This window comes from Polyergus mexicanus, unplaced genomic scaffold, assembly GCF_030449975.1.
Source record: "Polyergus mexicanus isolate NDT 795.1 unplaced genomic scaffold, iyPolMexi1.0 SCAF_9, whole genome shotgun sequence".
Lineage (NCBI taxonomy): Eukaryota > Metazoa > Arthropoda > Insecta > Hymenoptera > Formicidae > Polyergus > Polyergus mexicanus.
Genome location: NW_027223329.1, coordinates 8,664,769 through 8,690,403, shown reverse-complemented (window position 1 = coordinate 8,690,403; position 25,635 = coordinate 8,664,769). Strand labels below are relative to the sequence as shown.

The 25,635-nt window shown below is 36.5% G+C and overlaps 6 protein-coding genes and 1 long non-coding RNA gene across 13 annotated transcripts; 4 read left to right on the top strand and 3 right to left on the bottom strand.

Moving 5' to 3' along the window:
• Positions 1 to 153: 153 nt before the first annotated feature.
• On the bottom strand, positions 154 to 6,558 carry LOC138936513 (uncharacterized). Of its 2 annotated transcripts, XR_011447381.1 has the most exons (4): positions 4,821 to 6,558; positions 4,171 to 4,363; positions 256 to 975; positions 154 to 193 (listed from the first exon to the last, which is right to left on the bottom strand). It is a non-coding gene; the product is annotated as an uncharacterized lncRNA (long non-coding RNA). The 2 variants fall into 2 exon arrangements; XR_011447382.1 differs by lacking the exons at positions 154 to 193; positions 256 to 975 and having other exon boundaries at positions 3,969 to 4,363; positions 4,821 to 6,158; positions 6,228 to 6,548.
• LOC138936511 (27 kDa hemolymph protein-like) lies at positions 788 to 7,877 on the top strand. Its single transcript, XM_070301956.1, has 4 exons — positions 788 to 913; positions 5,317 to 5,790; positions 5,922 to 6,087; positions 6,255 to 7,877. The coding sequence occupies exons 1-4, from the start codon at positions 874 to 876 to the stop codon at positions 6,514 to 6,516; spliced, it is 942 nt and encodes a 313-aa protein (XP_070158057.1). The 5' UTR covers positions 788 to 873; the 3' UTR covers positions 6,517 to 7,877.
• A 331-nt stretch (positions 7,878 to 8,208) lies between these two features.
• On the top strand, positions 8,209 to 12,927 carry LOC138936508 (interferon-related developmental regulator 2). Its single transcript, XM_070301950.1, has 6 exons — positions 8,209 to 8,471; positions 10,654 to 11,126; positions 11,228 to 11,481; positions 11,549 to 11,792; positions 11,924 to 12,139; positions 12,223 to 12,927. The coding sequence occupies exons 1-6, from the start codon at positions 8,438 to 8,440 to the stop codon at positions 12,307 to 12,309; spliced, it is 1,308 nt and encodes a 435-aa protein (XP_070158051.1). The 5' UTR covers positions 8,209 to 8,437; the 3' UTR covers positions 12,310 to 12,927.
• A 91-nt stretch (positions 12,928 to 13,018) lies between these two features.
• LOC138936507 (F-box only protein 39) lies at positions 13,019 to 16,597 on the bottom strand. 4 transcript variants are annotated; one of them, XM_070301946.1, is made up of 6 exons: positions 16,282 to 16,594; positions 14,996 to 15,828; positions 14,798 to 14,920; positions 14,549 to 14,713; positions 14,301 to 14,465; positions 13,019 to 13,772 (listed from the first exon to the last, which is right to left on the bottom strand). In XM_070301946.1, the coding sequence occupies exons 1-6, from the start codon at positions 16,319 to 16,321 to the stop codon at positions 13,494 to 13,496; spliced, it is 1,605 nt and encodes a 534-aa protein (XP_070158047.1). In that variant the 5' UTR covers positions 16,322 to 16,594; the 3' UTR covers positions 13,019 to 13,493. The 4 variants fall into 4 exon arrangements, with proteins under 4 accessions (XP_070158047.1, XP_070158049.1, XP_070158048.1 ...); XM_070301948.1 differs by having other exon boundaries at positions 13,020 to 13,772; positions 14,996 to 15,714; positions 16,282 to 16,591; XM_070301947.1 differs by having other exon boundaries at positions 13,020 to 13,772; positions 14,996 to 15,726; positions 16,282 to 16,590.
• LOC138936510 (NADH dehydrogenase [ubiquinone] 1 alpha subcomplex assembly factor 3) lies at positions 16,333 to 18,205 on the top strand. Of its 3 annotated transcripts, none has more exons than XM_070301953.1 (3): positions 16,333 to 16,924; positions 17,339 to 17,453; positions 17,586 to 18,205. In XM_070301953.1, the coding sequence occupies exons 1-3, from the start codon at positions 16,872 to 16,874 to the stop codon at positions 18,033 to 18,035; spliced, it is 618 nt and encodes a 205-aa protein (XP_070158054.1). In that variant the 5' UTR covers positions 16,333 to 16,871; the 3' UTR covers positions 18,036 to 18,205. The 3 variants fall into 3 exon arrangements, with proteins under 3 accessions (XP_070158054.1, XP_070158056.1, XP_070158053.1); XM_070301955.1 differs by lacking the exon at positions 16,333 to 16,924 and adding an exon at positions 16,962 to 16,965; XM_070301952.1 differs by lacking the exon at positions 16,333 to 16,924 and adding an exon at positions 16,999 to 17,093.
• A 371-nt stretch (positions 18,206 to 18,576) lies between these two features.
• Positions 18,577 to 19,840, top strand: LOC138936096 (PAT complex subunit Asterix). The gene is made up of 2 exons (XM_070301186.1): positions 18,577 to 18,714; positions 19,139 to 19,840. The coding sequence occupies exon 2, from the start codon at positions 19,148 to 19,150 to the stop codon at positions 19,478 to 19,480; it is 333 nt and encodes a 110-aa protein (XP_070157287.1). The 5' UTR covers positions 18,577 to 18,714; positions 19,139 to 19,147; the 3' UTR covers positions 19,481 to 19,840.
• On the bottom strand, positions 19,735 to 25,397 carry LOC138936710 (uncharacterized). The gene is made up of 6 exons (XM_070302324.1): positions 25,270 to 25,397; positions 25,040 to 25,142; positions 23,026 to 23,384; positions 21,853 to 22,212; positions 21,496 to 21,670; positions 19,735 to 21,368 (listed from the first exon to the last, which is right to left on the bottom strand). The coding sequence occupies exons 1-6, from the start codon at positions 25,395 to 25,397 to the stop codon at positions 21,099 to 21,101; spliced, it is 1,395 nt and encodes a 464-aa protein (XP_070158425.1). The 3' UTR covers positions 19,735 to 21,098.
• Positions 25,398 to 25,635: the final 238 nt, after the last annotated feature.

Genomic DNA, 25,635 nt, shown 5'->3' with positions numbered 1-25,635 from the left:
TTAATGATAAAGAATAAGTGCATATATAAAATAAAGATTTTTCAAGTTTATTAGAAAAAAAAAAACTACTCATATCCGTCCTACCGGAACTCCTCCCAACGATCATCTAATGTCAGTCTAAGTACAAACGTATAATATATTATTATACCTACGCAATAAATATAGTTCTCTTTCGTCGTTTCTTCTGAAAACACTGAAGGACGAGAAGACGGCATAGTTTGATTAAAAGCGGAGAATTAGGCAGCCTTAACTTACGTTTCTTATATTCACTCGTACATTTCGATCCGTCCAGCTCCGTAGAAAGAATTCCCGTGGCGACTGCGACGAAACCATTCATCGCGATAAACTTTTGAACGTCGCGCGGGCGCGAGATGGCATCCGCATATAAATCTGGCGCACGCGCCGAGCGCCCTCAGTCGTGGAATGATCATCATTGCGTGGAGGGTGAATCTGTCGCGAGTGCCACTTCGTCTCTATCTCTTTCTCTTCTACTTCCTATATTCTCTCCTATACCCTCTTCCTTCTTTATGCTCTTTCTCGCTCATCCCTCCCTTCTCCTCGTTCACCAGCCTTCCCCACTGGCCAGTTGCTACGAATCAGCTGTGACCTGTGACACATCGTGCTCGCTCGCAATAAAGGATCGCCGATAAGAAGTGGACAAAGAGGCAGAGACGGTCCGGCTGGCAACGGGAGCGTATCTTCGCTGTGCGTGTGTTGAATAAAACGAGGTGCGTCGCCCTCCCAAGGTGCACGTGCATGTGTACGTAAACGCTTTAGTGACTATATTGTATACTCCAGTGCGTGGGTGCGCTGTGTTGCAGTCGCGTTACGCTCGATTTACCCTTCTGTAAGTGTCGCCGTCTTGAAGACAACATGAGGTTAACCACGTATACTGTTATAGCGTTATTCCTCGGTACGTATATCCGGTGACTGATTTTTGTCCATTGATCATTCGTCCGTGATTTCCTCCCGAAACTATGCATGTACTTAATTACAATAACGATAGACAATTTAGTTGACTATTACTATTAATCTACTTTAATTGACATTAATAGATAAGACTTTTTTAAACTTCGTCGCTTTTTTGATATGTTATTCTTTTCTGATTGATATGCAGACGGCTCTACGACTATAAATAAGACATCAGAAATTCAAGCAGATTCTAAAAAATGCGTTGAATATAAAACAATGATGTTAAAAAAACGCCGATTTATGTTACCAGTTTTTTAAGCATGATTTAATGGAAAGATCCCCCTTCTCACCTTTCATATTGTAACATGAGTAAAATGCAATACTGGTTGCGATTAATATACAAAAGTGATAAACAGAGGAAGCAACAATTGTTTGTACCTTGATAATGATAAACGTTATCCGGAGAAATTCTACAGGAAATCGTCGAGAGAGATCGTGGAAAAGTTCGTGAATTAAATCTCAACTACTTTTTTTTTTATCTAGAATGTCCGTGAGATACGCGCACGCATATGTATAAAGATATTTTTTATATATTAGAGTATATTTTGAAATATTCCAAGATTACTGTCAAGTCGATATGAAATTTATGATTTTATTATGGTAAATAAAGGTCGGGAAGATAGTTTGACGAGAAAAATGTCGATAAGGAAAACATTTCAATTCCTATTTTTTTTATAACATCGCAGACAATCATATCTTTGAGATATTCTATAATTATTTTTATACACTATAATTATTTCTTTATTTAAAATGTTTCTCTATAATTATAGCATACACACTCGCTTCTCTGATATAATATACAAAGCGGTTTGCACACAATTGAATTAAGGATACTCTCAGAATCTTCAGAATGCAGGGAAGTTCATTATTCATTGTGAATTGTAAACGTTGTACGAATAATTGTAGGTCCCCCCCCCCCCCCCCGGAAAAGAACGATTTCATTTAAATTGGAGAGATTTTCAATAATAAAAATCTATTATTCGAAAATGAAATTTTTTTCTTTTTTCAAGAGATAAAACGATATCCTTTCAATTTGTAATTACAAAGTGACACCTCAAGTATTGAAAAACAAAATACTTTCTTTTGATCTGAGATGCGCTTCTTTATACGTTCTCGAAAAGCTTTTTTAATCATTTTAACGCACGCGGCTAAGATGCAATTTAAAAAAATGTATCGTTTCATCAATATGAAATATTAATAGATTGAGTCGATTGTTTTATGCCAACTCGCCAGCTTGCCAGATTAAATGTCAAAAGTCAATTCCATGTTACATATATACATTACATTCGCCGTAAATTCCATAAAGAAACGCACGTACAAACGATCTCTCCCGATTTTAAAAGAATTCTCAAACTCTTTTAATTATTTTCGGATGTAACTTAGAAATTCCAAGTCTTACATTATACACATGAATATAAGTAGATCACAGTTCTGGAATGGTTCGCAAGATAGGTCGCGATTTTACCGCGGTTTCTAATGATTAATGGTATGTCGTATATGCGTAATTGCGGTAACGTAATCTACAATCGACTATAAGACGCATCTCAACTTTTGCAATCGCGATTAATTACCGTATTCGTTAATTGTGAAAATTTTTAATTGTAATAATAATTCTAATGAGAATCGCACCATTATTCGTAGGTGCGTGCAATTAATTGTACGAATCAGCTGTGAATAGATCTCTTTGGAAAGATGAGAAGATTTCACAAACTGTTACAATTTAATGAAGTATACAATTTGTCTATATATTAAACAATTTGATAAAATATTATTTAAGAAAATTTTATCAATTTTTAAAAATTAATATTCATGTGTGGAAAATTCCATTAGGTTTTTATTGGATTGTCACATATCTGTTTATGCGATAGCGTTCGATTATTGATCGATAAATTTTTGATATAACCTTCAGCACGTGTTGATTGCACTTTGTCCGGCGATTATGTATTTAAATATTGAATCTCCGCATTACATTGGCAATACTAGGTTATTATCTATATTATCAGCCTTAATGCATCGAATGATATTAATCATTATGTGTGGCAATGATTATCGTTCATCGAGTGAAAAATAAGAAAAATATACGAACTTATCAGAATAATCTATCTTATTCAATTTCTGTTAACTATTCCGGCAATGAATCTCTGGAGATTGTAAATTTCTAGAAAATAAAATTAACCGAATTTTAAGAAATATTTTGTTTTATTTAATGAGAGAATTTTTCATCCTTTTTAGCAAAATTAATTATTTAAAAATCAGTCTCAGTCTCGTTAACGTTTGTATATAGCTTTGGAATTTTTTTCATTATCCGCTTATGTACTTTCGCTATAGCATTGCGAAATCTGTTTAGGCTACTTTCTATGGGATAAAATCATACAAAAAATTTCAGAAAGCCTCTGCATAAAATGCAAATACACGCGAAAGTCTAATACAATGTCATTTCACAAGCAATCTAAAGGAGCAGCGCTACTTCTCGTATATTAACATAATTAGCGTATAATTTAAAACGCATAAATCCTTTATTGATCGCCGGTTGTAAATCGCGAAACGACTGACATGCGTAATACGCGAAATCAGCAAACGCGTCTCGCTTTCACTATACATAACAATTTTTTGCGTATCACCGAAGAGAAAGAATCGCGTAACGAAATCAGCGTTAGCGAACCCTTAATACCCGCGTAAGATTCGTAATACTGCTAATACTACTAATTGGGAAATATAAATGACAAATTACTTAGAAAATATAAACGCATATTTATCGATGTATTATACATACACATATAATATCATCCTTCTCGAAATTGATCGATTTTGATTGCCGGAATTTTTTGAAGTTTGGTGGATGATATTACGTGCAATAGGCTTTGAATTTTTTATTTAAAAGACGAATGAAGAGACTTTGTGAAACAATAAGAAAGATATTTTGGACTTATTGTTAGATAAATTTACATTAAAATAGTCGAGCTAATCTCTCACTTTGTCTAAGAAAATCCTCTTAATCTGTCGCAAACGTTGTCAAATTCTAGCAGACACATAATTGACAATTTTCTACCGTTCTATCGTTATCCTAAATGCCAATCAAGTATAACGTTCTTTATCTTCTTTCTAGCTATTATGATTCATATCTAGATACATATTTGTCCGCTTTCGAAACTATGCTCATTGTTCTTCGGATAGAAGCGGTAAAACCGTATTACTCACATCGTAGCGATTCAAGAGTCTTCTACGCTGTAGCGCCAAGTGAGAGAGAGAGAGAGAGAGAAACAATGACTTCAGGTATTGCTGAGGTATGACGCGCGTGACAATTAGCGGATCAAAATATCACAGTCGAAAAGAAGAGTTCGAAACACCATCGAGTTAACTTGCCGGCATTCTATCTGTCCCTGAGTATTTCCTATAATAGAAACATAACAAAGAAGAAAGATAATAGGTATGCTGTTGTTGATTGGAAGCTGACTAACACGAATACAAAGTCCGTAGATTATGCGTTTTGGCCTCGCGTGCAAGGAAGCTTGGCTCCAAGAGATTTCCCGACAAATATCTCTTTCTATTGCTATCAGAATAATTTAATGGTTCAAAGAATGATAATCTAGTATCATACCCGTATATCTTTCATACTATGTAGCTTTGACCAATGGTTAATTTGCAGTATCATCGTTAGTTTCAAAACATCGGTTATTTCGATCGATGTAAAATATGCATATCATGGCGTTGCGTTATTCTAAGTTAGAAAACTCAAAGCTGTAGAAAGTAGAAACGCGGTTTTCGAAACAAAAACGACACCATCTATTAAATATTATTATTAATAATTAATAGGGGGAAAAAGAAATACAAAAAAATTAAACTTTTACCTTTACAAAGTCGTCCTAAGCGGATTCCGCTAGCGAAGCTTTTGCTGGTTCAATCAAAGTACAATTGTATAAGAGCGCAATTTCATATGCAAGACATATTTGCATAACAAAGGCGATCATTGCACGCTGGTCTTGAGCAATTGCCGCTCGTTGATAACTGGACTGATCCGATTCGACCGATGTTTTCTTTTCTGTATATATAAATGAAAGGATGAAAGAAAATATTATATAACATATGTACAATCGACAAGACATAATTTAAAAAAAACAACACGTATAATTAGTGAGAATGTAATCGCTATCGATTTCCATCTAATGTACAATATAATACGGATAAAATATATTACGTAATTGCTACTCGTTTCTTCTCTCAATGTTAGATATGAAAAATGAACCGTAACTTTATAAATCTAGCCGGACTGAAAAAAAAATTCCATATAATATAAATCTTGTAAGAAAAACTATCTTTTTATTAAAGATATTCTCCTTATTTCAGGTCTTGTTGCATGTATACATTCGCAAGAAAACATATCTTCTACCGATATACTGCAACAAGTTGGCCAGGTGATCGGCAACAACCCCGAACTGAATAATCTAAACACATCAGCACTGCCAAGCATCGAGGAGGCGAAGAATCTTTTTAAGGAGAAGTGTACGAAGAACGGTGGACCAGGCGCATTCGAAAATGCCCAGCAAGCCCAGTTAAACATGGTGCAATGCCTTCAATCGCTCATCAACATCACGGAACTCCAGGCAGAGATGGAGAAGTACAAGCCTACCGGCGATCTGGATATAGTGTTTAAGAATTATTGCAACAAGCGCTCCATTTTGCGTGCTTGTGTCAACAACTTCACCAATACGGTGGAACATTGCCTGGACGAGAAAGAGAGGGAAAACAAAAAGATCGTGCTGAACATTACCGACTCGTTGTTAGAGTTTATTTGCTACAAAGAGGGAGATCGCATCGCCCGTAAGTTTGATAGTTCTACGATACTTTTTTTTGAAGGCTTTTTCTGATCCTAGAAATTATCCTTCTCATAGAAAACTTTTTTATAATTTTACGTCTGTTGTTAGTATTATAATAATGTAATCTCTTTGCAGTTTTCATATCGGCCGGAGGACCGGAATGTTTTCAATCTAAACAGAGTGCGATTCAAGATTGTGCCAACAATACATATGGTGGTTACATACCAAAAACTGATCCCTCTAATAATTTGATCGGACTCGAGAGTTTGCCGTCACTGACTTTTGGTACCAGAGAATGCGAGTAAGACGTACACAAAATCAGAGCGCTTCACTTGAATATTTTTGACAAACACGCTCTAAATTCTAGTTTTCCTTTTGTTGATTTAAAATTTAACAATCTCAAAATACTTATTTTTAAAAATTTCCATAAATTAAACTAACCATTTTTTTATCTCTCATATATCACAGAGATATAACCAGCCTTCAAACCTGCGTCGTAGCGGAATTGGAAAAGTGTCCAGATCCAACGCCCGCGAACATAATGGATTCCATATTCAATTTCGTTAAAAGGGTAACACCGTGCGAAAATATACTCAACGCGCAAAGCGCGGCCGCCACCGGTTCAAAGTCACCATCCAGTGCCTCGCACTTGGCAGGCGCTCTTTCCACCTTAGCAATCATTCCGTTCATTGTAGCAAGCTATAATAATTTCATTTCTGCAATAATATAAACACATACATTATAAAGCTTTAAAATATATTTCAAATACGTGTTGATGCGACAAACAAAAATATGTGATGTAAGTATAAAGCGAAATAAAAATTTATACACGATGAGAATTCATCCGGGAACAAAAAGCATGCTGTTCTAATATTCTTTTTTTTTTCTTTTATTACATAAAAATAGTTTTTTCTTTTCTTTTTGTCTTAACGAAATAAATTCTCAAATTTTTGTTCTTTTGCATAGGCATATATTGTCTTTTACCTCGAAAGTAATGTGTGAGAATTATTTAAGATGTTAATTAATTTAAGATGCAAATATTCAAGTCAGCAAATGACGATTTTGATTTTACTTGATTGATTCCCGCAAAAAACTCAAGTATTTAAAATTTTAATGTTAATTTTATTTTTTACTAAAAATGGTACAATATTAAATCTTTTTTATTTGATACATATTAAACTGTATATACATAAGTATATAAAGTATATAAATATTAAATAGCTATATGTCGAATATATGTTTGTTTGTGTTATAGGCATAATTAATTTTATTTATACGTTATATTTATATATCTACTCTCTTAGCCCTGTTATTTGTTACACTGCGCAAATAAAAGCATATAATGATATAACTATAAGAAATATAACTATCCTTAAAAAAAAAAAAAAAAAAAAAAAAAAAAAAAAAAAAAAAAACTTAATGTACATCTGATAAATTACATTACCAATATTGTGTTTAATAGGAGTACAATATGATTAATATAGTACATTTTTCATATATTTTGTACATGTTACAAAAATAGGTATTATAACTCCGCTTCACAAGTACAATGCTATTGTTGACAATTTAGATAATATGGATTATAAAGAATTTTGACAACTTGCTTATCCAAGAGAAAATATATAAAATTATATACTTTAATGCGGGATAATAAATTATGCATAAACTATATATTAGGATTCATAAAGCTTTTTACTCCATTGTACGATTAAAAAATGAAACAGTATTGTGCTCTTAAAATTAATAAATTGACATGATATTTGTACTGGTAATGTATAAATATATGGGTATTTCATTTTATTAATGTAAATGTAAGTGTAACGCGTAAGTTACGGCGAACGTATCTTAATGTTATAGTTTAAGTACCAAATATATAGTTAAGTACCAAAGCCTCTCCGTTTGTAACGACATATCTCCTTAAAACAATGAATTAATAAATTCTCAGTACATTATTTACAAACAAATTTTCATACAAGTCTCTTGATTTACAGATATTAAAAGGTTTTATAATCTTTTTCCAAGAATTTGAACTTTAATCATATGTCATAAATATTTCTAATATTATGAAATATGTTTCTATTCTTTAAAATTCTAAATACGTCGCCATTATTTATTATCTAAAACTCTCTTAGGACAATAAGAGCAATTTTTAACATTGTCATAGAATTTAATATAAGTATATTGTATATGAAATAATAATTTCGTACCTTTCTTTGTATTTCAATCTATTATCTGCGTATTCGTTGACCTTATCAGCTCAAATCCCGCTGGCGAGTCTGTCTCTGCGCAAACTTCTTGACGTAAGTGACGTAAGGCAGAATCACAACAGCTGATTGGCCAGCGCGCGAGCTGCGTTCGGCCGTATTCGTGACGGTTCGAGCACGTTCGTCTGGTGGCCAGAAGTGGAAGACGAGCGGATAGGACTGTAGGACTGTAGGACAGCCAGTGCACTTGAGAAAGCCCGTCGCAGGGTGTCTCGGCGTGTATGTTCTGAACGCTCCGCAACATGTTAATGAGTTTTCGTCTGCTCCCATCGAAAAATTCACGTGGTGTATTCAGTATACGAAAGAAAAACACTAGTGCGAGACATTTACCCTCTTGATCGAGTCTTTTACTTAGTATCAATTGTGCAATAAGCAAACTGAGGAACGATGCCAGGCAAAGGGGGCAGAAGAGGAAAGTGCGGTAAGCATAACCGACAGCCGACTTCCACCCGAATATCGTATCTCGCTCTTTCGTCTCGAATCGATCCTCTCCCTTCGCTCGACTCCTCCTTGTCCAGAGGGAAAGAGAGAAAAAAAAAGCATATTCACGACGTTAGCGAGGAAAAACTGGAGCACGTGACGCGCACGACATTATTAAATTATCGATTCGCGCCCCGTTCCGTCCGCTCGCTCGTCCGTTCCAATAATTCATCCGCGCGGAATGGAAATTTATTTACTCGGCTCTCTCTGCATATATGTCATACGTCATCGCGGCGCAATGTCGATTGACGCATCTTCCCTTTTCGAGATGCCAGCAGACGTCCGCCTCTCTCGTCTATTCGCGCGCGAAAATTCACCCGCGAGCGATTTTCCTGCAGCCATGACAGACATAACTGTCCCCATGTGACACTCACGCCTCTGGCACATGGAGTTTTGACACGCGTAATCGCAACGCTGTCGATCCGCAGCATCGGAATAATGCGAAGAAAAAAATACGGCAAATACTTTGAAAAACACGAGAAGGACAAAGCTAAATCAGGGGCGTCCTCGAAATTGGAACATGTGCTCTTCCAAGAGGTTATAGGACGTTCCGTGGGAAACCGCAAAATTTAACAAGGAAATCGCGTAGTATTACAATCGTACGCGTATTCATGCACGATTAAATCATCGATACTTTTGTAATAATATTAATGATGGAACGTCCGGAAGTCAATATTGAATTATACGAAGAGAGATATTTTCGACTATACATCTCTTCGAGCTCTTTCGATCTTGCCGAATACTTTCGCTTTTTTTTTTCCTTTTTGCCCTTATTCGCGTCACTTTTATTCGTGTCACTTTAATAACGATTCGCTCGATGTCTCTCTTCCAACGCGATTTGGACTGGATGCGAAGTATAAAGGAATTTACGCAATCGGAGGCAATCCGTGTCAATAGTTTTCTTCATCAATACATACTCCTTTATACAGTGGGTGTGTTTGTCCGTCGACTCTAATCGAAAACAGATAAATACATATATTCTCGCGCGTAAAAATATATTTTGCTTTGCCCCTTGACCAAGGTTCTTCTTTGCTTAACTTGACCGCGAATTTTAATTACTCGCTTAAGTATTCATAATAAATCGCCGTTTTTGCATGTTGATTCTTTTTGTGCTTGTTCCTTCGTACCGATAATTTACATCGTATAATCTTGCGATAATATCTTTCCCAATCGATAGAATTTATATATAGCCGAAAATGTATATGTATGTAATTTTCTTTGTCTCTTTCTTGAAAATTATAAATTTATATGTACACGATGATACTTTAATTATTTTTTGCACGATAAATGTTTTTCTTTATATATATATATATATATATATATATATATATATATATATATATATATATATATACACGAAATTACGGAAACTATTTTTAGATGTATAAAGCATATAAGTTAGATATTTAATTTAATTAAATATGTATTTTTACTATTAGCTGAATATCTAATATTTCCAATTTTAACTTCAAATTGAAAATAAATTTTTCTCTATAAATTCGTGCTATAATTTACCGCAATTCCTCCTTTTTATAATTATAATCTGCTGTGAAACGCGTAAATAAAATTAATGGAAGCGTGTATAAGAGCTGTGTACATTTTACATTACATAACATGACATTCACTTTCAGGAGCTATGTTATTATTCCTTTCGTATATTCGAATTACCTGTTAAATTCGCATGGTCTCTGATTGTCGTATAAAACTTGAAACGTTCAGCATCGATCTAAAATTAGTAATAAATCATTATCCGATAAAGCTGTCTTTTTTTATGACTGGCTGAGAAGAAAGAATAAAGATAAAATTACCTATCGTTATTAATATTTATAGACGCTAAGTATTTACAAATGTATGCGTGAGACTCACAACTCTTCCTTCCATATGGCAACAGTAGTAGTATCTCTTACCAAACATATGTGAATCATTTCGCACGTGCTTTTAGCTTTAGTTAATCGTAATTAACGTTTCGGTAAAGACTAATAAGTGGAAGTTGAGTGAGAAATACGCACGTCAAAATTTGTTGCGCGTATCTCATAATTAGTACGCTTTATATAGAGATACACCAAGCTGTCTACGCGAACCGTATCTTTAATCGTATCTTACGTCTCGTGTCCCGATGACAGGTGGAAAAAGAGCTGAGTTTACATCCGACGAGGACTCGGTCAACAATGATGCGTGTAGCGAGATCAGCGGCCAATCCGATAATCGTAGCATACTGGAGGATGCGAACGACAACGAGGTGGACGAGCTCGCGCAGCAAGAGGCATTCGAGGAGAAGCTGAAGGAAGCGATCGACGGATTGACGCAAAAGAGCGCCAAGGGAAGGATCATATGCTGCAATGGTATAGAAAAGATCTTCGCCATCAAGTACATCCCAGATTTCGTCGAGGATAGAAAGATGACCATCACAGATGCCGTGGAACGCAGCTTGAAAAAGGGACGGGGCGACGAGCAGTCGACCGCAGCCAGACTAAGCACCCTGCTGTGTGTCCAGCTGGGAGCGTTTGAGAGCGCCGAGGCGGTCTGCAGGGATCTGAAATCGACCTTCACCTTCATCGCCAATGACAATACGGCTCCTGTTCATGCTCGCGCCGAGGTAATCTAAAAATATATCATATGATTATTATTACAGATGTTGGTTTTGCGCGATTGTTTGCATCAGCGACAGATAATCTTACGTTAACAAAATGATTCCAGTGTTGCTGGGCGTTAGCCATGAATCAGTTCTTATCCGGCAATGATGCGGCTGATACCGTGGAAATCGTACAGTTACTGTCATCCATCTTCTCCGGTTCCTATTTAAAAGGAAATGGGGCGATCGCAAACATATCCACGGACTTGGCGGCGTTACACGCGGCAGCTATCTCATCCTGGACTCTGCTTCTGACGGTCATGACCTCCGGGGATATTTACAATTTGCTCGCGAGTGACAGAACCAACAGTTACATGCCGTAAGTCATCGACGTTATTGCACGCATTTTATCGTTGACGCGATCAAATTTGTTCTATCTCTTCCAGTTCCCTCAATCGATTGCGCGAATTGCTAAAATCACCGCACCTCGACGTACGCCTGTCGGCCGGCGAGGCAATGGCCGTAATATTCGAACTTGGCCGTGATTTCTCCGCCGATTACGAGCAGGACTGGGCGCTTGATCTCGTTGAAATTCTCAAGGAACTCGCCACGGATTCCAACAAGTATCGGGCTAAGAAAGATCGCAAGCAGCAACGCGCTAATTTTAGAGATATTCTGCATTATATCGAAGTAAGTTATATCGCTCATTATACTGTTTACGCGAATATTTGTCTGTTTTAAGAAGCTTGAGATGTAGAGATTCCATGCCAGTGCAAAAAAATATAACGGGACATCACGCTTCTTGTTTCTTGTACTCTCAGGAAGACATTGTTCCTGAGATGCATGTGAAATTCGGCAAAGAGATCTTGTATTTAGAGGGATGGTGTGCGAGGACTCAGTACAATGCCTGCTGCCGGCTATTAGGTCCCGGTATCAATATCCATCTTGCTGAAAATCAACTCCTGCGCGAGATTTTCCATCTTGGCAACAAAGTTCTACCTCCATTAGTAACAGTGAAAACGAGTAAATTAGAAAGAGTAGGTATCGAAACTTGTACAGTAGAAGAAATCGCTTATTTTAGCAACATGACTGATTTTTTGTTTTTGTTTTTAATCCGCAGACATTGATGAACGCGGCTGCGTTCAAGGCACGCACCATTCAGCGCAACAAGAACCGCGATAAACGATCCGCAGCCATAGCACCGTAATTACACTTCTGCTCCTATGCTGGCTGTCTGATGTTATTTTAGTAATGCAAGTATATTTGATTTTTTTTTCGTTAATTTATTGTAACTACATTTAATAGCGCAAATTATCATTTCTTCAATATCGAAATGTACAGATATATTCCATGCATGTACGTCTTCTGCCCTCGCTAAAAATTCTGTATGTGATTCTATTTCTCGCTGCTTTTTAGCAGCTTTACCTTTATTTAATGATATTTAATAAACTCTGTGTGTATATATACAAGTCTAAATATGTATATATACAATGATAGTGCTGTTAATATATATATATAAATCTTATTTTATATAAATTATTTCGGTAAATGTATCGACTTTGATATTGATCATTGTTATATGTTTTAAACGGTTATTATCGTCCTGTTGTTTTTTTGGATATATATTGTAAAAGTTAATAATCAAACTTTACATAATGTTTTAATTGCTACGTATGGAATTTCTATTTTGTGTTTAAAAACCGAGATTTTTTTTCATTACAACACATGTAAACACATGTTGTTTATAAGACTTTTTCAATATTAACAGTAACATCTACATATACAATTAAAAACCGGATGAAATATTTACTATCACTGTACATAATTACATGTAAGTTGTAACGATACACATTCAAATAAATTAAAACGTAGATCATAAGGATAAATGTAAACGCGTAGAATTATTATACTTCCTCCTGTTTTATTATTTGTCAAACTTATAAGTTTCTCTATAAAACAGTCCAACATATATTTAGCAGATCCCGTTATTTTTCGCTGTTAAAAATGTCAATCACAGTTGCTTTCTTCAAGAATATTGTAAAATGATCACATATAATCGCGTACAACAAAATAATTATGTAATTAAGTACATTTCAATCTTTCGCTCGATATATCCATAATAATTTTTAATCATCACTATTTCGACACAGTGTTACATAAAAATAACCTGACACATAATTATTATGAATTATCACTAACATTAAGCATACAGTCATGGCAACAATCTTTGCATATTTCTCGTATAAGGCACATTAAAATATATAAATATATAATATATATATATATATATACACAAAAAATTCTTAGATTATAAAAATTCGCAGGCGAGTTTTTTTATTTGCATAAATAGATCGCTATATATATATACATATAATATATAGAAACAACGAGCTACATATGCAAATTAATCGTCTGCATCTTAAATTCTTTTTCGGATAACATGTGCCATCGATAGCCCAATATTCTTGACACCTCCCTCTCGGTGTTATCATAAGTATGGCTATTTACCTTTATCCATCGATAATACTCGGGCGACCAATCCAGAATCTTCGACCAGGCTCTGTCACATTTCTTCAGGACAACATTTCGTCGAACGTACAAGCAACGTAAGCGTTTCGCGGTAGAGACGATCTCTAGAATCGTAGCTGTTGATATTTTGTCTCGTATCATCTATAAAAGAAATGTTACCATATATCATCATAAATTGATAAAAACATATAGATAGTAATAAAATGGTACAACAGTGTGTTAAATTTTTTTAATAATTAGTATTTATTATTATAATAGGCATTTCCAAGAGAAGCTAGATTGTTGATAATTCATAATATTCACCTTCAATATTTACTTTTACCACAGTTCTGAAAAACTACAGTGTTCACAGTTGTTTAATTAGCTATTAAATAAATATATATAAATAAGAAAGAATATTTCTACATCTTGGAATACATTGCACAGTAAATAAAAAGGATTGAAGCTTGTGGGATTACTTAAGGATAGTGCAAATATTTAACATGTAATATTGAAGGAAATAAGCCTAGAATAGTTAGGAGAAACTTACGTTCAAGCAATAGCAAAAAAAGACTTGAAATGTGTAAGGGTACGAAGGCATGCCTGCACATCATAAACTCGCATCGTTAACATCAGTTAGCACCTTTTAGGAAAGCTATCACATGTGTCGATTCAAATACAAAATGCTACCAGTGTATGCAGGTTCGGGCACATTCGGCAGAATTGCACTAGCGCCTCATCCAATCTCTTGGCGAAGTTTCTGTGCAGATAGTACCTCGTTACTCCCTTCAAAGCGTACACCTGTATCGTCGAATCGAAAAACGCTCCGTGAGTTAGCACTGTGGATGGCAAAATCTGAAAAGCAATGATGTTATAGCATTAAGAAAAATTTCTATATACTTTTCTTTTAAATATAGATTCAATATTATTTTTCTTACTTGTGTGTTTGGATTATCCAATACTACACTATGGCACGGTATGGCGCAATGCTCCAGTAAGTCTATAGGTAAAAGTATATCTGTGGCTTTATGGCTTTCTATCTCAAAATGTACTTTTAAATAAGGATTATTCGCTCTCATCTTTACCCATGACGATCTCTTTGGCTGAAACAAAGAAAAGAAAGCAAACAGATACTTTATATTTTTTAATGTGCAATTAATATGTATAAGAATAAAAATTGCAATTACCAATCTTATGGTGGTATCTTTTGGACTGTATCGATTCTGTAAGATATGAAGATGCTTTAATTTTGTATAGCCTATTAACTCTATTACATCCTCGTGCAAATTTTGGGGACTAATAACTAGGATCTGAAAAATATTTTTTATATAATATCGAGAAATAAATACATTATGGAACATCTCCACAATGCTTGATATACGCACATTTAAATTAACAAATACTCCAACGTGTAATAATGGACAATTATAACGCGTGGTATTTATCAATATCAATTTCGACAAGGTCTGAGTGCAATTTATACAAATGTCGTCCATTAAATGTAAGGCCTCATTACTTTCGAGCATCAGATCTATCAGTTCCAGACATCTAAGATTTTGCAAATTTCTCATAAGCCTCTTGAGTGCTTCGAGCAGCTTTCCACCTGTACCAAAGAGTCTAATTCGATCAGGATCGTTCCTGTTTGCCATGTTACAGGGAAATGTGAACTTAAGCCTACGAATGTAGGTACCCACGCCGGCCACGGATGTGTTATCAAAGCCTTGTTGCTCAGTATACCACGATATCATATTCATAAACTCATAGAGATTGTAGAAATTGAGCATAGGCTCAAATATGAGCGAGCGAAAGTTCTTGCCGACTTTGTTCAGACACGTAGACGTTCTTATATGATCCAGAACATACTGCCAGCCACTATAATAGTTGAATTTTCCCCGCGTGAGAGTGGTGTCCTCCAGGGTGAACGTAGACCATACATTCTGTAGCTTGAAGGCACGATACCACGATCGGCAAACCAGGGACGCATAGTAACGCTCGCGAATGGTCAGGTACAAAAAGATCTCCTCCAGCAGAATATCAGGAATCTGATCCCAGCGGCTATACTCCTTGCAAAGTTTATCCTCCTCCGTGTCCTCCTCCTCCAGATCTATATACAAGGCTTGACAAGATAAGAGACTCGCTTTATTCCTTGCAAATATATTAGACTTGTATCTAATAATGCTGCGTGCTTTCTCTCCTTGTCCTACTTTTATGTTTTTACCTTGAATGCAAATTATTTTTAGACGATATTAATGTCAATTTCGATTATAGGTCAATGTTGGATTTCTCCCCCTTTTTCTTAAGGAGAACTATTTTGCACGCCGGCATTTTTTATACGTGACGTTATACACGTCAAGTATTACATCGGGAATAAAAATTACATTATATTATGTATACGAAAGGATGTCATGTGTGTCTTGTGACAGCGTTTGTTATATCGCTCGACTCAATTAAAATGCAGAATCGACGCGTGATCGAAATTTGATATCTGAAACGTAAATTGGCGTGGAAATCAGTCGAGTGTATCCGGCTTGTCCGCAACTGCGAAATCGCAGAGCAAAATAACACGGACCGACCCTCGTGGATTTTTCTCGGAGACAGACAGAGAGAGAGAGAGAGAGAGAGAGAGAGAGAGAGAAAGGAAGAGACAGAGTATCATCGCGCGCGCGCTCACCTTTGTCCTCCTCGTCGAATTTCCAGCAACCCCTGCTCATTTTCGATACGATCGATGCTCATAGGTGTTACAGTTAAAATAACGTATCTCCGCGATGGAGTATTTATACGCGATATTGCTAAAAATATACCATAAAAATAGGAAGGGGCGCCCGCCGCGACCGATCGCACACGCCATGATACGATTTTGAATACTGATGCACACAAACTATACTCGCCGCTTATCTGATTCGCGTCTTGATTTTTCGCGTAAATATCGCGAAAATTATCATCTAATCTGGAAACACGACGACGATTTTGTTTCAACGAATTACTCCAAAAAATCAGTATGAAAATATTAAAAACGATTACAAAAATCAATTTTCTCGCGCGCTCAATCAGAGAAAGAGAGAGAGAGAGAGAGAGAGAGGGGGAGACCGAAAAAAAGGAGGCGTGAAAGAGAGAAACTCGTAACACGTATCACAGAAATTCTAACCTACAAGCATAACAGCTGATCATGATCGGATAGTGTATCGTACTGTCATAGAAAATATATTTATTTTGCCCCTGTAAATTTGTACTTTACGTCGTTATCTGTTTCGAAATAATACAATGAATGCGACCAGTAAATTGTGTCAATTAAGACAGGCGTTGCAAAATTATAGGTGAGTGACTCATTCGAAACCGGCGTTTCGTCAATTATTATGTACGCGAATAAATAAGATTATTTTTTGTTTTCTTCTGAAATAAGTGCGCGACACCTGCCTCAATGTTTAAAGTCACAAGGATAAACAAAAATTTATTGTTAAAGACATCGAGCGTTGTAACGATATCGTACGAAATCTAAATTAATTTTAATTGACAAAATTTACAAGTTTCGTATTATTGTAAGAAATAAAAGTTGCTAAATTAATGTAACATCTTGAAAGTTTGAAAACAAAACTGATTATTTTTTAGTCTAAAATTGTGAAAGAAAGCAGTGAACCATCAAATATATCTTTTCTCATCCTTATCCCAATTTTGTGCTCTATAAAGCTTGCTTGTATAAAATAATCAAATAAAATGTATAATTTTTGTAGGAATTTACACGCTACACATATAGCTAGGAATGCATATGAAGGTCCTGGTAAAACCACCGTCACGTTCATCAGGAAAGAGATTGGTGCTCGACTTCTGGTAACTCGATGCGATGAGGTGAGCTTAATTTATGTTATTAATTTAATGAAATAAAAAGCAACTATCATTGATTTTTCATATATATTAATCATTTTATATTCAAAAGAACTAATTCGAAATTATGATTTAATGATTCCTTTTACCTTTAAGACAGGATTTACGTTCAATACTGGTGTACGAGTGATAGGACCGATGATGCTCTTCCCGAGGTACGCTATCTGTTGGAACATCGCATCTGGCAAACATATAAACGACGCATCTTTATCTCTGCTCACCATCCTCGAGCCGAAACCTGATCTCTTCATCATTGGATTGGACGACAAATATGATTTTCTTTATCTGAAAAGCCTCCGAGAAATCGTGCAAAAGCTCGGTATCACCACGGAAATAATTTCCGTGCGCAATGCATGTACCGTGTTCAATTTTGTCAATGAAGAAGGCAGATATGTCATCGCGGGTTTGATACCACAAAAAGGCCCTGAACTTTTATTAAAATTGTCGAAGAGTGAACCTGTGAAACAAATAACCGATTCTAGTGATTCTAGTGATACTACAAATAGCAAAACAAACAGTGAAAAGACAGAGAATGTAACAAAATGATAGAGAATATGTAATATATACAATATGTACAATTTTAGAAAAACGTATTGAATTATAATTATATAATAATGTGCATGTGAGAGCTTTTAGACTTATTATATATAAAATTCTAATAAGATCTTTTAGATTTAATTTCAATTGTACTTTCCTTGTTTTAAACTGGAGCATGAAAGGAAAAAAAAAGAAAATGCAAATAAAATATATATATATATATACAAGCATATCATTTTTTCGACTCAAATAAGAGATAATATAAAACGATCCTAAATAGATAAATAATTTAAAAATTATTTTTACATATATTTATACTATTGAAGTGATGTTCATGTTCTATGACATATTTCACGCATGCGCACGAAAATCCCGTTTAGAAAGATTTGTCCATAGACATATAGATATATATATAGATACATCTGTATGCTATGGATTTATCCCTCGAAGAGGTCCGTTCAGAAATTCTATCTGTGGATTTGAGTCTCATTTAATTGACCAATCAGGACAAGAAATCTTTACTCTTCTTATCTTGATTGGTCTATTAACGCTACGTTATCTTACATCATGAATCAGCTGTTGAGATTGCATGTGACTGCAAGTAATCGTGATCGCAAACTACAAGTAATGGCTGCAGTGGTTATTTGAATGATTTTCCACATCTTGCACGATATCTTTTAATTCACATGTGAGTATGTCGTTGCTTTCCTGAAAATTATTGTTTATTAATAATTTACATCAATGAATATTCAGTAACTTAAGACATTATGTATGATAATATAACAAATTATTATTACAGTGGACATTCATTATTTACATTGCTATAAGACACTTTTATACTACTAATAATTATTCAAATATCATGTGACAAATATTTTATTCTACCTTTCAAACATTTAAACTGTTTTTACACTCGTGTTTAAATAAAATTGCACTGATATTCAAAAATAAATTGATTGGGATCGTAACTTGTAATGATCGAATAAAAAAATCTTAGTACACAATAAGTTTTCATAAAACAAAAAAAAAATATATTGAAATTGCTTAGGTAAATAATAATTGTGTATTATTATTTACCTAAGCAATTTCAATATGTGTGTTTTATATTGCAGACTTCCAAAATGAATAGCTCGACAGATCCCAGACGACCCGAAAAAGAAGTCCGTTATAAGCCACCAGGTTCGAATAATCAGGGGCAAATGCAGGATGACTTGACACCAGACTACATGAATGTTATAGGGATGATCTTCAGTATGTGCGGCTTAATGATGAGACTGAAATGGTGTGCCTGGGTAGCACTCTACTGCTCTTGCATCAGCTTTGCCAATTCACGTGTCAGTGAAGACACCAAGCAAATCCTCAGCTGCTTCATGTTGTCAATATCAGCAGTAGTGATGTCTTACCTCCAAAATCCACAACCCATGACACCACCATGGGCAAGCGCCATGCAATGAGCATAAAGTTCTGCTTACATAGCATATTCTATTAACATCTTCAATTTGTGTACGTGAGTGCAAAAAAAGTTTAAATGTTTGAAATGGAATAATAATTGTTACGTGATGTGGGTATGATTATTTATACTATACAGAAAGTGTTCTATAAGAACATGAATAATGATGAAAATCTATTGTAGTAATATAATATATTATATTATGAGATATATACGTAATGTTTCAAGTTAATGAATATGCATACAATGGACTGTATATATACTATATAGAGATAATATCTTTTTCTCCATTGTTTATTTCTTATAATTTTATTACATTAAAATCAACTCTATGTCCTGCAAGTTTCTCCTAGAGAGGGATACTATATATAAATATATTTATATATATTACAAGAAGTGTCAATAAATATTACATTTTCTAAGCATAAGTTATACTGACTAGAATTAAATGCTACCTGGTGGCTAATTTTCTTTCTCTCTTTTTTTTTTACATAAGTACAATGCAATGTTGAAATTTTGACTGTTAAACATATTCTCACAAAAGAGTCACATATATTCGACTGGTCACATTTCTCTCTATTATCGTAATATCGTTTCTCGAGATATTTCTTCATTCACAGTATATATTAGCATTAAAAATCAAAGTAACTCGATCATGCAATGAGTAATAGAAAAGTACTATTGGTTAATTTGTATCTTAGAGTATTTTCTAACAAACTATAAGAACAATATAAATTATATCAAAAGATGGAACGGAACGTACGTGAGATTTTTACTTGACGAATTCACATTTAGAAATGTATAAAAATCAATAATCTTCCTACTGTATTCTTAACAAATAAAATCGATGCGGAATAGGCCACTGCTACCACGTGCAGTATATGTTTGAATCTTGACTAGATTTTATAGTTAGTCGCAGACATTTTTTTTTCTCTCTCTCTGATACTTTTCTAATCAAACTAGATTTTATATAGTATGGAACTGAAATTCCTGAAGGATAGATGGTTCTATATTATATATAATTATGTTCAATTTTTTATATATTTTAATCGCGTTATTAAAACAATTGCTAAATTGATCGTATGTGCTTAGAAATACATTTATATATTTGTGGTTATTAATTACGAATGAAATATGAAATAGTAATAACTGATTGAAATCACATCAGAACAAGAAAGTGCTTGAAGAATATCTGAACCTATCGAAACAAAAATATTTTAGACAATCACTCTGCATAAGAGATGTTTTAATGACGTTTTCATATATCTTTTGAACAGCCGTTTGAGTAAATCGCTACCTGAGAAGTTCGTAGATCAAAAAAGAAGTAGAAGAAAAAGAATAGAGAGATTTGGCACATGTATCCGAACGTCGATTTCCGAACACTACTACTATTACTATTAAAGATATCCTGTGGTCCTCGAGTGGGTTTATTTCAGTTTGTCGAGCTAAAGTACTTTCGCAATTATTGTTTCTTCCAGATTAAGAAAGATCAGACCACACTGAATACGGAGCGACATTTTTATTTCAGTTTTTCAACTCCGATTGGCACCGCGATTCTTTATCGAGCGTAATCGCGAAGAGACGAGATTCTTTGATTTTTATCTAGAATCTATGATTTATAACTAGACGCTGCTTTCTCCACGTCCCACCAGTGTAATGGGGTACACATATTTCTTCCGCTTAGCGTTGAAGAAAGGTGAATTGTGCTGACCTGGGGTCGGCGTAGGCGACAAACCCCGGAGAAGCGGTAACGAGGCGTCGCTCATAGCGTCGATTCCTTTCTTCCACTCGGCGCCTAAATCCGTTGCCGGTGCCATGAGCCCTTTGCATTCCGGTGAACTGCGCACGCTGAGAAAAACATCGTTACTACTATCGCGCTGGCCGGCAGAGCCCTGAAAATGTGAAAATAGCACATTAAGTAATAATCGATACGATTAATAATTATATAAGTAATGCTGATAACATTAAAAAATTATTTTTTGTCAAAAGATATATATATATTGATTGCCACGAGATTACCTTCGCTTCGTAAAAGTCCAAGCTGGAGCCATTAGTATCGTTCTCTTCCTCATTGAATTCCACCTGAACGCAGTGCGAAGTGTGGGAAACTCTCAAAGAGTGAGACGACGTGTGGGTCGACGAGTTCTCTGACAAATCGTCTCTGCAACACGCCGCTGTGCACGTTCGTTGTTCTCTGTAATGATACGTATGTATTAGTGTGTGTGTGTGTGTGTTTTCTTATTATAATATATAATTACATATATATTAAATCCTTATATTTCGTTAGCAAATATTAGGCGAGCGTATTAGGCTACATAAGCTGTCTCTGACTGTTTCAGCATCTCATAAAGAGCGGAGACCATCGTTTCCTCTTACCTTCTAACGGTGACGGAATCTCGTCGTCTTGGGATCGGCGGCGGAAGACCGGCAGCGGTGAGACTCTTGGCGCTCTCGTAGCTCGCCTCGCTGTTACCGCTGCTGCTGCCGTTGTTACTGCCTCCCGCATGCTCCCCCGTCGTCCTCAGAAAATAGTTCTTCGCCGAGAGCATCGCGTAGTGCAGATTGTTCTTGAGATCGTCCGCCGCCGTTGACAAGTTTCCCGGGATTTTGGGCGTGCGTCGCATTGGCCTAGGTGCTGGTATCACTGGCGAAGGTGGGCTGCTCGTCGACGCTTCCGACAGCGTCTCCGGCGTGGCCAAGGGCGCGGTGCGCATCGGATCGTCCCAACGGTTTGGTCTTATCGGAAAAGAAAAAATGAGTGAATATCATCGCGAGGATGTTATACTCTTTGTAAAGATCCAGAAACAACGCAAACGTCCGAAAAATAGCCTCGTGTTTGAAATATTCTTTCGGACTTGTGTGCTATTTGGGGACACTTCCTGCGCGACCGTGATCATTATTTTAAAGATAATTGTAGTCGCGGTGCAATGACGTAATTATACAAGGTGCACGATATATGAAAATTTGATGAGGATTTAGAGCTAAGCGAGAGAAGCGAGAGAAGCGAGAGTGAACGAGAGAGCGTGAAATGAATTGCTGATAGATCTGAGTGTGAAGCAGGTGCGACGACTGATTCGTTCTTTCGATACCTTTTTTATCAATGATTTCCTCATCTACTCATTTCTTACCGGAATCTGGCTAAATTTTTTAAAAATAAAAATCTATTTTGTCTCTATAATAATAATTGAGATATCTTCATTAACGCGCGCATTTTTTACTAACAATAAGATCTATAATTCTATATTAATTGTATTCTTTGCATGTTCGGCAATAGGGAGTGCCATGGCGTCGATGATCAACAGAGTTTGATACACGTCGTCGTTGTCGCTTCGCTGCTATCTCCTCTCCTCTTCAATTCGCTCGCCCGTTTCATCCCGACGTTCTAATCCTTCGCGATCCAAAGAGATTGAAAAATTCTCATTCAAAACAGTAAATTTACAGAGATTCTAACTTTACTCCCGAAATATGACATTATTATTATTGACTTCGCTTCTCGATATCGTTTTAGTCAAACCGCGAAGGATTCTAAGTGTGGTTCATCGTCCTTACGGTTTGCCGTCCTCTGGCCTGGGTGTGTTGAGCAGCTCGCTAGCGAGGCTGAGATACTCCCACGGTATGCCCCGCGAGTCCACGCTGAGCTCGCGGCCCGCCTGTGGTATATCCGTTGGGCTTTGCAGCGACGTGAAGCTCGTCTCCAGGCAGAGCCGGTGCGGCGGTGTGCCGGCCAGCAGATGACATCTACTCGGGCTAGACGGCGATAGCAGGGCCCGCATTTCCTGCTCCTGTACCTCCAGCTCCTGGACGTCGATCGTCTGATGCTCGCGCACCGCCTCCGACGACGCTTCCGTCGAGGATGCGTGTCCGGACGCTAGTCGCTGTGGCTTGGCTGGACCCAGGGTCGTGACAACCTGATATGACGAGCGAGCCACGACACGGTGTATATATAGTCGTGTGCTTGCAGGATGTCGCGAAACTACAGATACAAAATCTCGTCCGCGGATCGGGGTCTTCTCTTCCCCTCGGCAAACGTCTTATTGTTGGCGCGATGCGTTTCAATTTTCTACCTCGAACAAGTAAACGTCGCGCAAAAATTCCATTTAGAGTGAAATTGCCTCGCGAACGAGTGATCTGTTCGTGCCATTTTAATTCTCTCCGTTGAACATCTTTCTCTAAGTAAATGTCACGTAGAAATTCTATTTAGATAAAGGAGTTCTTTCTTGAAATCGAACAATAAAGCAGGATTTTTTATCCATTTACGGGAACTGATTTGCAAAAAACAATTCGTTCTCGCGCGATTGTTTGTATAAATTATTTACATTGCTCGTAGAGATTTAATTACGAGCGATACTTTTTTATATTTTCTTTTTTCATATTCGTCGCAGTTCCGAGTCTTGTATCTGTAATTCGACATCCTGCACAAATCTTCGCTCATGTCGAACTGTCCTGCGATGTTCCAATATCTCAAATATCTCAAGGAATATCTTTTTCCGTCCACCTCTTGTCGATAAAATCTATCGTATACCTGACATCTCTATTTTGTTTTATCATAGAAATAGCGCTTGTATAGAAATAATTGAACATTAATCGCAAAATTTCTTTTCAAGTTTTCGCGATATCATTGCGAGATTTCCGGTTTTGACCGCATCGGAAATAACTGATGGTCCGCGTCTCGACCGCAAACCAAATGTGAACAATTTAAAGGAATATTTAACGCGGTTAATGGGAAGCGAAGATACGGTCGATGAGGCCGCAAACGGAAGTCAGGTATACGTATACAACGGGATATTTATTTCTTGCCTCGCTGAGCGTAAAATTCTCGATCAGGCGTTCGATTCTTTTCTTTTTTTTCTTTTCTTCGCACACAAAAAAAAGAGCAAGATCGGTCGAAAAATCCTTCCTGATAATTTCCGGCGTTTATACCCGCGGATCGACGACGAGAATCACCCTAATTCCGCTCTCATAACAATGGAATTAATCTTCCACTCTCATGACAATGGAATTAATCTTTCACGTCATGCTCGCTAAGTTGTTTTCGAAAAGGAGCTTTTTTTTCGTCAGCCAACGAGTCGCTATTTATCCTACGAATCAACGTTGGAAGGATAATTCTTGAATTCTTGGATGATTTTTGAATTTTTGAATCTACAATACATACCACTTTTTATATGAGATAAATATAATATATGATATGACATTGCGTACTAAAATTCTGTTTTTCTCATGCTATTTAGTTTTAATTTATTGTTTGTTTTTTTTATCTTCTACGATATCTTTTTTGCTCGATATTTTGGCACCATTTTCCTATTGTAATTAATAAAAAAGAATCGATATCTATTCGACTAGATGTACTAATTGTCAGCATGCAGACCAGACGATACTCTCGCTCATTCCAGGATCAACTAGGCCTAATCAACTCTAGTTGAATGCCGAATGCACAATGAAGACGATATGATCAATCAATGTGTGACACACATGCATTTTACGTGTATGCGTGCGTGTGTATGTATGTAGTATGTATGCATCTACATAATGCCGGACGATCAACGCTGCGTCAGGAAGTGCTTACCCCTTTGCTGGAGCGCGAGATCGAAACAAACCAACTGATAACTCGTGGTATCTCGAATCTCTCTCGTGAATCGCACGGCGTTTCACGAGCATCCCGGAAATTCCTGGCAAACGACAACTCGATGAATGAAACCGTAGCGCGGATCTCTTACGACGAACATTCTCAAAAAGATCCGATTATCAGCGGTGGAATTACATTCAGATCGCTCATATCTCCCTCGAATCAAGTACCTTGTGCGCGAGGAGGGCGCGGTAACACGAGCGTCCGGTGTACCCTGACGATGGAGCACCACGATGTGTGCGGGATGATGATGATCAAGGGAGGGCCGCGTCTCATCCCTGAATTCGATCGCTGCCATGTCTATCACCGCGATGGTTTCAGCAGCATCTCCAGCACCCGTTGTCGCCCCCGCTTAGTACTCTGCGTTGATACCAGCACCTAATCCACACCGTAACCACCCTCAGCCAACCACAGTTCTAATCTAGCTGATCTTGGATGAAATTTCGCGACAGTTTCTTCGAGAAATTCGCGAAAAATGCGGTTCTTTTTTTTCTCCGAAACTTCCGAAAAGATTCGAGTACTCTGCGTTGATACCA

Coding starts and splice junctions, on each gene's coding strand:
- LOC138936511 (XM_070301956.1), top strand. CDS start 874: ATGAGGTTAACCACGTATACTGTTATAGCGTTATTCCTCG. Junction 5,791..5,921: donor AGAGGGAGATCGCATCGCCC/GTAAGTTTGATA, acceptor ATCTCTTTGCAG/TTTTCATATCGGCCGGAGGA. Junction 6,088..6,254: donor TTTGGTACCAGAGAATGCGA/GTAAGACGTACA, acceptor CATATATCACAG/AGATATAACCAGCCTTCAAA.
- LOC138936508 (XM_070301950.1), top strand. CDS start 8,438: ATGCCAGGCAAAGGGGGCAGAAGAGGAAAGTGCG. Junction 11,482..11,548: donor AGAACCAACAGTTACATGCC/GTAAGTCATCGA, acceptor TATCTCTTCCAG/TTCCCTCAATCGATTGCGCG. Junction 12,140..12,222: donor AAACGAGTAAATTAGAAAGA/GTAGGTATCGAA, acceptor TTTAATCCGCAG/ACATTGATGAACGCGGCTGC.
- LOC138936507 (XM_070301946.1), bottom strand. CDS start 16,321: ATGAGCAGGGGTTGCTGGAAATTCGACGAGGAGGACAAAG. Junction 14,921..14,995: donor GAGTATTTGTTAATTTAAAT/GTGCGTATATCA, acceptor AATATTTTTCAG/ATCCTAGTTATTAGTCCCCA. Junction 14,714..14,797: donor AAGATACCACCATAAGATTG/GTAATTGCAATT, acceptor TCTTTGTTTCAG/CCAAAGAGATCGTCATGGGT.
- LOC138936510 (XM_070301952.1), top strand. CDS start 17,029: ATGTTTAAAGTCACAAGGATAAACAAAAATTTATTGTTAAAGACATCG. Junction 17,094..17,338: donor TCGAGCGTTGTAACGATATC/GTACGAAATCTA, acceptor TAATTTTTGTAG/GAATTTACACGCTACACATA. Junction 17,454..17,585: donor TGGTAACTCGATGCGATGAG/GTGAGCTTAATT, acceptor TTTACCTTTAAG/ACAGGATTTACGTTCAATAC.
- LOC138936096 (XM_070301186.1), top strand. CDS start 19,148: ATGAATAGCTCGACAGATCCCAGACGACCCGAAAAAGAAGTCCGTTAT.
- LOC138936710 (XM_070302324.1), bottom strand. CDS start 25,397: ATGGCAGCGATCGAATTCAGGGATGAGACGCGGCCCTCCCTTGATCAT. Junction 25,143..25,269: donor GCGCCCTCCTCGCGCACAAG/GTACTTGATTCG, acceptor GTCGTTTGCCAG/GAATTTCCGGGATGCTCGTG. Junction 21,671..21,852: donor GATTCCGTCACCGTTAGAAG/GTAAGAGGAAAC, acceptor GTATCATTACAG/AGAACAACGAACGTGCACAG.